We start from the raw sequence: 10,000 nt of genomic DNA on the forward strand, positions 1-10,000 counted from the left end.
CCTCTTTAAATAAGATACAGTATCTCTCACTATATGTACTACAATTTGTAGTACATGTACTAAGCTGGGAACGATACAGAGAAGATTAGCATGGCCCTGTGCAAGGATGACACGCCCAATCGTGAAGCGTTCTCATTTTTAGTTTAAGAAAATATAGATTTTTTCATTTCCTTCCTATTTGTTTTTAGTGATATTTGTGTTTTTGGTGAAACAGCGCCCCCACCGGCGCATCATAACAGTTCAGGCGGAGAGTGGTACTGCAGCCAGGGAGACGATGACAGGCTTCCTCCCGGAAAAACTCAAACAAAAAGCCACAAAATGACAATTAATTCAGATGAATTGATGATGAATTTAATGAGAGGAAAGCTGCTAACATCAGGTAGACACCACAGGGACTCTAGAAAGTACTATGTGGTGTCAAAGTGGTGTTTGTTACTCTCTGTATGAAGTACAACTTGGAGTGAGTGTACTTATAATCATTGAATATACTAATTAACATTAATATAATAAAAGGAGAAAAAAAAGGCAACGAAAAGGGACGAAAAGGCGAGAAAAAGATGACGAAAATGCGACAAAAAGGTGATGAAAAGGCAACAAAAAGACAACAAAAAGACGACGAAAAGACGACGAAAAGGCGACGAAAATACAATGAAAAGGCGACGAAAAGACGACAAAAAGACGACGAAAAGACGACAAAAAGACGACGAAAAGACGAAAATACAACGAAAAGGCGACGAAAAAAGGCAACGAAAAGGCGAGAAAAAGGAGAAGAAAAGAAGAAAAGGCTACAAAAAGACGACGAAAAGGTGATGAAAAGGCGACGAAAAAGGCGACAAAAAGACGACGAAAATACAACGAAAATGCGACAAAAAAGGCAACGAAAAGACGACGAAAATGCGACGAAAAGACGACGAAAATACAATGAAAAGGCGACAAAAAGGAGAAGAAAAGGCAACAAAAAGAAGACGAAAATACAACGAAAATGCGACAAAAAAAGGCGACAAAAAGAAGACGAAAAAACGAAAATACAACAAAAAGGCAACAAAAAGGCGACAAAAAGGCGACGAAAATACAACGAAAATGCGACAAAAAGGCGACGAAAATACAACGAAAAGACGACATTTGAAGTTGGCAGATTTAAAAGCGAACTATGTCAACGAGGAGAAGAGCGAGAGAATGAATCCCATTTTCTTCTATATTGTCTTTATTATGATGAGTTAAAACATCTTAAATGAAATGATTTCCTCTGAAAACATTTGAGATATTTTCATGCAGAGCTCACAGGAATCACATCAGCTGTTTCATTTACTAAAAAATAATCACACGACAGATTCAGACTGCTGATACAAAGGCTTCGTACCAAAAGCTGCTTTTACAAAAAGGACACAAAATATAAATACAAATTCAAATATATACAGTACAAATCACCTTTTCTTAATTAATCTTTTAACGATGAAACTCTTTGTTGTCGTGGAAAAAGTACAAAGCTCAAAGAGTGCACGTGTACTTTTAATCAACATGTCTAAAGGTCCACTGGTTGGTGGAGTTACTGCGACCATGAAATCAAAGATTACCTAAAAATACGAAGGTTTTCTCTCTCGTTCCGTCTGCTAAGGAGCGCAGATGTACTTGCTTTTGACACAAGAACCTTACGCCACCTTTAAGGCCGTTTTACAGTCGCTGTAGTCGAGCTGGCGTGCGCCAATGTGACGTCAAAATGACGTAGATCTCGCTGGAGCGCCAGGATTTGGAGCGTGCTGTGCACGAGCCTAGGATCATTTTACTAATGACCAGGTTTTTGTTGGTCAATGGTGCCATCACTTCCCACTGCCTCAAGATAGCAATACGCCCAGAATGCACCTGAACACACCTCCCTGTAAGACCAGGTGTGTTCAGGTGCATTCTGGGCGTGCTGGTCTTACAGGGAGGTGTGTTCAGGTGCATTCTGGGCGTGCTGGTCGTAAAGGGAGGTGTGTTCAGGTACATTCTGGGCGTGCTGGTCTTACAGGGAGGTGTGTTCAGGTGCATTCTGGGCGTGCTGGTCTTACAGGGAGGTGTGTTCAGGTGCATTCTGGGCGTGCTGGTCTTACAGGGAGGTGTGTTCAGGTGCATTCTGGGCGTGCTGGTCTTACAGGGAGGTGTGTTCAGGTGCATTCTGGGCGTGCTGGTCTTACAGGGAGGTGTGTTCAGGTGCATTCTGGGCGTGCTGGTCGTACAGGGAGGTGTGTTCAGGTGCATTCTGGGCGTGCTGGTCTTACAAGGAGGTGTGTTCAGGTGCATTCTGGGCGTGCTGGTCGTACAGGGAGGTGTGTTCAGGTGCATTCTGGGCGTGCTGGTCGTACAGGGAGCTGTGTTCAGGTGCATTCTGGGCGTGCTGGTCTTACAGGGAGGTGTGTTCAGGTGCATTCTGGGCGTGCTGGTCTTACAGGGAGGTGTGTTCAGGTACATTCTGGGCGTGCTGGTCTTACAGGGAGGTGTGTTAAGGTGCATTCTGGTCTTACAGGGAGGTGTGTTCAGGTGCATTCTGGGCGTGCTGGTCTTACAGGGAGGTGTGTTCAGGTGCATTCTGGGAGTATTGCTATCTTGAGGCAGTGGGAAGTGATGGCACCATTGACCAACAAAAACCTGGTCTAAAGTCAATAACGCAGCATTTCATTGTTATTTTAACAGAGCATTAGTGAAATGCTCCTAGGCTCGTGCACAGCACGTACACTATACGCACTCAAAATCCTGCCGTGCATTTTGGCGTCACATTGGCGAGCGCCAGCTCAGGTGCGCCGACTGTAAAACGGCCCTTAGAGGGAACAAACCGGACCAGTTTGATCAGCGAGAGAGCTCCAGTCCTTCTCCATCTGCTGCCGTCTGCTTACTCAAATCCTTTGGGGACACAACGCGGCTACAGAAAATTGAGGGTTTGATTCCTGCAAACATCTTTCTCTTCCAGTTTTTAGGTGTTTTTGCAGCTCACGGTTCCTCTATTTAAAGGGAACAAACAGTACAAGATTGATCAGTGAGAGACCTCCAGTCCTTTTCCTCAGTACTCAAGTTCCTTGGGGACACAATGTGGCTACGAAAATTGGGCGTTCGATTCCTACGGGGTCCAACAACGCTTTAAACAACACAAGCAAAGACACAGTAGGCGCTGTGGGTAAGTAGGACGTCCTCCAAATGGCACATTAAGCTCATCTTTGTTTCTTCAGTCAGCCTGGTGGTGAAAGAAGTCGTCTTCTTCTCAGATTTTGGTATCAGCGACGCCAGCCGTAAAAGTGTCAGGCTTTGGGTTTGGATGCGAGCTGGACTAAAAGTCGTAATCCCATCCGGAGTTGTCGTCCGGTGGAGGCTCGTCTGTGTCTTCTGGGAAACTGTCGAAGTTGCTTGTGTCGGTCGGAGAGGAAACCTGGACAGAAGAACACAGAGTCAAACACCTTCCACACCTGCAGGCTGAAGCAAGCAGGTTTAAAACTCTTGTGGAGACACCAGAAAATACTAAACAGATTAGTATACTTTAATATCTCGCCAGGAGGGTTGGGTGATATGATAATATCAACGTGACATCATGACTTTGTATAAACATACACGCCACTTTCTTAAGCCGAGTGGCGTGTTATCTGTACGCATTTTGAGCGCCGTATACAGCAGACGGGTTGGGTTTAGGAAACGCGACACACAGGACCTGATCCCCGGTCTCCTGGGTGAACGTCCTGTGTTTGACCCGTCCTCCCCCCCGACCAACCTCCCTACGCAGATTTTCTCCCTTTCATACTACTCACTACGGCGTAGTGAGTTCACACGCAATCGCAAGGTAATGTAAGTCAATGGAGGCCAAACGACGCTGATAAACACGCTAAAAAGTGAGTATGTGTCTTGATAACACGGCAATAATGGTGTCATACATACATACGCTACTTCATACATACGCCACGTCATCCATACGCCACTTCATCCATACGCCACTTCATGCATACGCCACTTCATCCATACGCCACTTCATGCATACGCCACGTCATGAATACGCCACTTCATACATACGCCACTTCATGCATACGCCACTTCATGCATACGCCACGTCATGCATACGCCACGTCATCCATACGCCACTTCATGCATACGCCACTTCATGCATACGCCACTTCATCCATACACCACTTCATGCATACGCCACTTCATGCATACGCCACTTCATGCATACGCCACGTCATCCATACGCCACTTCATGCATACGCCACGTCATGCATACGCCACTTCATGCATACGCCACGTCATGCATACGCCACGTCATGCATACGCCACTTCATGCATACGCCACGTCATCCATACGCCACTTCATCCATACGCCACTTCATGCATACGCCACTTCATCCATACGCCACTTCATGCATACGCCACTTCATGCATACGCCACTTCATGCATACGCCACTTCATGCATACGCCACTTCATACATACGCCACTTCATGCATACGCCACTTCATGCATACGCCACTTCATCCATACGCCACTTCATACATAAGCCACGTCATGCATACGCCACGTCATGCATACGCCACTTCATGCATACGCCACTTCATCCATACGCCACTTCATCCATACGCCACGTCATCCATACGCCACTTCATGCATACGCCACTTCATCCATACGCCACTTCATCCATACGCCACTTCATCCATACGCCACTTCATGCATACGCCACTTCATGCATACGCCACTTCATGCATACGCCACTTCATGCACTTCTGCAGGGGGTTCATTGGTCCTAAAGAAATATGCAATTTCACATAATTATGGACCATTATGATTATCATATCTGTGTCTAAAATGTTGGAAAAGCTAACATTAAAAAAGCTTAAAGACCAAACCTGCCTTTCAAGTCCCTTGGCAACCATTACATCTGAGAAAAGTCATTTAGAAAACCCATTTGTCTACATGGAGACTACATTTCATGCTGTGTTCCAGACACCATTTCTAGCCCGTAAGTTACGACTTTAAGTCACGACTCACGACTTGGTAGCTTTCCAGGCAAAGTCCTGCATGTCATCATCCAGATAAACTGTGATTGAGTGACATTCAGTTTAGTTACGTTTATGTAGAGCAGATTTGTGAGTCTGATGATGAAAGTAATGACATTTGGCACACCGTCAAAGCTGGCTAGCTAAACATTGTGCCGTTGGCAGGGTTCAGGTTAGGCTACCTATTGTTGACGTTAGCTAGCGCGAACTGATACTAGCGATTTCTAGTTGCTGACATATTTTGGGCTTTATTTAATAAACATAACCTGTAGTACACAATCGTCATCAAGCATCAACAGGGGGCGCCATTGTTGTTTATGTGTGTGTGACGTCAGAAACTGTAACTGGGAGTACAGCGATCTGGTACGAGCTCACGAGTAGTAAGTTACGGGTACTTTCACGGGGAGAAGGTCGTGAAAACATGAGTTACGGGTTCCTTGAACGCAGCATTAGTTCAACTCACATCAGGTATGATGGGCGGAGTCAGAGTTCCTTTCCTTAGACCCTCCCAGTTAAAACCCTCAAACCACCTGAACACAGAGAGAGACAGATTAGTTTTATAGATGCACACACACACACACACACACACACACACACACACACACACACACACACACACACACACACACACACACACACACACACACACACACACACACACACACACACACACACACACACACACAGACATACACACACACAGATACACACACACACAAACACACACACACACACACACACACACACACACACACACACACACACACACACACACACACACACACACACACACACACACACACACACACAGACATACACACACACACACACACACAGACATACACACACACACACACACACACACACACACACACACACACACACACACACACACACACACACACACACACACACACACACACACACACACACACACACACACACACACACACACAGACATACACACAAACATACACAGATACACACACACACACACAAAGAGACACACACACACACACACACAGACACACACAGACACACACACACACACACACACACACACACACACACACACACACACACACACACACACACACACACACACACACACACACACACACAGACACACACACACACACACACACACACACACACACACACACAAAGAGACACACACACAGACACACACACACACACACACACACACACACACACACACACACACACACACACACACACACACACAAAGACACACACACACACACACACACACACACACACACACACAAACTGAAAACAGCCAATCAGCTGTCAGCACTCATCTCACTAACTTGTGCTTTTGGATGTCCTTGACTCCGTTTTTCAGGTTTCCAAGTCTCTCTGAGGGATTATCTCTGTTGACACAAACCGTTGCCGTTCAAAGATTTATTTTGGAGATGAAAACAATGAATTGTGACTCAACAGTTCAGTCACACAGCGCCCCCTGACCTGCAGAGCTTCTTGATAAGGTTGGCAGCGTTCTTGGTGATCCTGTTGGGGAACTCGATCATGTCGATGCCTCTCAGGATGATGTTGTAGGTTTTCATTGGATCTGGACCTGAGAACGGGGGACTGGAGACACACAGAGACACTGTCGGACCCTCTTATATAATGAATAGTGTGATACATTTAATGTACATACAATACACATTACTACAGAGACGACGAAAAGACGACAAGAAGGAGACGAAAAGACGACGAAAAGGCAACGGAAATATAATGAAAAGGCGAGAAAAATGAGAAGAAAAGGCGACGAAAAGGCGACGAAAAGGCGACGAAAAGGCGACGAAAAGGCGAGAAAAAAGGAGAAAAAATGAGATGAACGGCAACAAAAAGCGATGAAAAAGCGACAAAAAGACGACAAAAAGGCGAAAAAGACGACAAAAAGACGAAAAAGACGACAAAAAGGCAACGAAAAAGGCGACAAAAGGCACGAAAAGACGACAAAAAAAGGCCGAAAAGGCGACAAAAGGCACGAAAAAGATGACAAAAAAGACGACAAAAAGGAAAGCGAAAAGGCGACAAAAAGGCAGAAAAGATGACAAAAAGGCGACAAAAAGGGAAACGAAAAAGGCGACAAAAGGCGAAAAAGATGACAAAAAGACGACAAAAGGAAAGCGAAAAAGACGACAAAAAGCGACGAAAAGATGACAAAAAGGCGACAAAAAGGAAAGCGAAAAAGCGACAAAAAGGCGACGAAAAGACGACAAAAAGACGACAAAAAGACAACGAAAAGATGACAAAAAGACGACAAAAAGGCAACAAGAAAGAGACGAAAAGACGACGAAAACATAACGAAAAGGCGAGAAAAAGGGGACGAACGGCAACAAAAAGGCGACAAAAAAGGCGAGAAAAAGACGACAAAAAGGCGACAGAAAGACATACACAATATCTGCTAATGACATCTAGGTCCCTGTTTTAACGGTCTGAGGTCACGGCGTGAAGCGCCTGGTGCAGGTGTGTTTAGGGCGTCCTAATCCACTTCTGCTAGTTTAACGGCGGTAAAAAGGGTCCGTGTGCCGGGGTCATGGTTCTAAAGGGTTGACCTTAGTGTCAGAATGCACCTGAACACACCTCCCTGTAAGACCAGCACGCCCAGAATGTACCTGAACACACCTCCCTGTAAGACCAGCACGCCCAGAATGTACCTGAACACACCTCCCTTAAGACCAGCACGCCCAGAATGTACCTGAACACACCTCCCTTAAGACCAGCACGCCCAGAATGTACCTGAACACACCTCCCTTAAGACCAGCACGCCCATGGGCCACAGATTGGCGCAGGTGCATTTGCTGTTTAAACAACGTTTGTGTCCTCACCTGCCGGTCAGCAGCTCGTACATCAGGATGCCCAGAGACCAGTAGTCCGCCGAGACATCGTGACCCTTGTTGAGGATGATCTCTGGAGCCACGTACTCCGGCGTCCCGCAGAACGTCCACGTCTTTTTACAGAAACCATTCTTCTTGGCAAAACCAAAGTCCACCTGCAAAAACACCAAATTTATTAAACAGGCCTCTCCACATTCATGTTATTTTCCTCTATAATACATTGAAATCCAATAAGACATTGGTTCAGTATTAAGAGAGATCTCTGCAGTCAGCAGCGGAGAAACAAGCTACAATGTTAGTTAACAGGACAACTGTTCAGCTTGTATTTACCTTCACAAAAGTGCTTGTTTTCCCGCTGAAAGGCTCAGATTAATATTCTAAGTGTCTGATAACATTATGGAAAGGATCCCTACAGGGAACATAGGGCCTAATTTTGCAAAGAAATCTCAGAAATGTAGGAACATTGGGCTGTGGGACCATTGGGCTGTGGGAACATAGGGCTGTGGGACCATTGGGCTGTGGGAACATAGGGCTGTGGGACCATTGGGCTGTGGGAACATTGGGCTGTGGGAACATAGGGCTGTGGGATCATAGGGCTGTGGGATCATAGGGCTGTGGGACCATAGGGCTGTGGGACCATTGGGCTGTGGGAACATTGGGCTGTGGGAACATAGGGCTGGGGGAACATAGGGCTGTGGGACCATTGGGCTGTGGGACCATTGGGCTGTGGGAACATAGGGCTGTGGGACCATAGGGCTGTGGGAACATAGGGCTGTGGGAACATAGGGCTGGGGGAACATAGGGCTGTGGGAACATAGGGCTGTGGGACCATTGGGCTGGGGGACCATTGGCTGTGGGAACATAGAGCTGTGGGAACATTGGGCTGTGGGAACATAGGGCTGTGGGAACATAGGGCTGTGGGACCATTGGGCTGTGGGACCATTGGGCTGTGGGAACATAGAGCTGTGGGAACATTGGGCTATGGGAACATAGGACTGTGGGAACATAGGGCTGTGGGACCATTGGGCTGTGGGAACATAGGGCTGTGGGACCATAGGGCTGTGGGACCATTGGGCTGTGGGAACATAGGGCTGTGGGACCATTGGGCTGTGGGAACATAGGGCTGTGGGAACATTGGGCTGTGGGAACATAGGGCTGGGGGAACATAGGGCCTAATTTTGAAAAGAATCTTAGAAATGTGGGAACATAGGCACGCTCCCATGAAAGGTAGTGTATGAGGAGATGTGTAGTTACCAGCTTGGCGTATCCCCGGCTGTCCAGGATGAGGTTTTCGGGTTTCAGGTCTCTGTAAATGATGCCTTTGGCGTGCAGGTAGGCGAAGGCTTCGACCACACAAGCCGTGTAGAAACGGGTGGTCGAGTCTTCAAATGAACCCCTAAAACAGGTACAAACTGTCAGACACCTCCAACATGTCTGGGGTTATTGAAATAACTTACTATTGTTTAGGGATTTCTGCAAAACATTTACGACTGCTTGTTGCTTTCAGGGCTAAAACTAACTTCTAACTAAGATCATTTTAATGATGTAATCAGCTGATTAGGGCTGGGTATCACCTGAACGATGTGAAATGTTTACCTGTCTCTGAGAATGGTCCACAGCTCTCCTCCCAGACAGGCCTCCATCAGCATGTACAGGTATTTACTGTCTTTAAACGTCCGGTACAACCTGAACACAGACACACATTTTACTAAATAAACTCCAAAAAGGCGACAAAAACTCAATAAAATGTGACAAAAAGGCGACAAAAAGGCGACAAAACCTCAAAAAATTTCGACTAAATAAGTGCCAAAAACTCCAAAAAGGCGACAAAAAAGGTGACAAAAACTCAATAAAATGTGACAAAAAAATGTGACAAAAATGAGACAAAACGGGCAACAAAACGGCGACAAAAAGGAGACAAAAAGGCGACAAAAATGTGACAAAAAAGGCGACAAAAATGCTACAAAACAGGCAAAAAAAAGGTGACAAAAAGGCGACAAAACTTCAACAAATTTCGACTAAATAGGCGCCAAAAACTCCAAAAAGGCGACAAAAACTCAACAAAATGTGACAAAAAATGTGACAAAAAATGTGACAAAAAATGTGACAAAATGCTACAAAACAGGC

At 45.9% G+C, this 10,000-nt stretch overlaps 1 protein-coding gene and 1 non-coding gene across 2 annotated transcripts in view; one reads left to right on the top strand and one right to left on the bottom strand.

Moving 5' to 3' along the window:
* Positions 1 to 35: 35 nt before the first annotated feature.
* Positions 36 to 141, top strand: LOC144513611 (U6 spliceosomal RNA). Its single transcript, XR_013501152.1, has one exon. It is a non-coding gene; the product is annotated as a U6 spliceosomal RNA (small nuclear RNA).
* A 3,157-nt stretch (positions 142 to 3,298) lies between these two features.
* LOC144513604 (cGMP-dependent protein kinase 1-like) overlaps positions 3,299 to 10,000 on the bottom strand; it is a 10,356-nt gene continuing 3,654 nt past the window's right edge. Inside the window, exons 4-10 of the mRNA XM_078244748.1 lie at positions 9,470 to 9,559; positions 9,128 to 9,269; positions 7,865 to 8,028; positions 6,495 to 6,617; positions 6,338 to 6,400; positions 5,470 to 5,536; positions 3,299 to 3,397 (exon numbers count right to left, since the gene is read on the bottom strand). Coding sequence (XP_078100874.1) covers positions 3,299 to 3,397; positions 5,470 to 5,536; positions 6,338 to 6,400; positions 6,495 to 6,617; positions 7,865 to 8,028; positions 9,128 to 9,269; positions 9,470 to 9,559 — 748 coding nt within the window. The remainder of the gene's footprint in view (positions 3,398 to 5,469; positions 5,537 to 6,337; positions 6,401 to 6,494; positions 6,618 to 7,864; positions 8,029 to 9,127; positions 9,270 to 9,469; positions 9,560 to 10,000) is intronic.

Source organism: Sander vitreus, unplaced genomic scaffold, assembly GCF_031162955.1.
Source record: "Sander vitreus isolate 19-12246 unplaced genomic scaffold, sanVit1 ctg296_0, whole genome shotgun sequence".
NCBI lineage: Eukaryota > Metazoa > Chordata > Actinopteri > Perciformes > Percidae > Sander > Sander vitreus.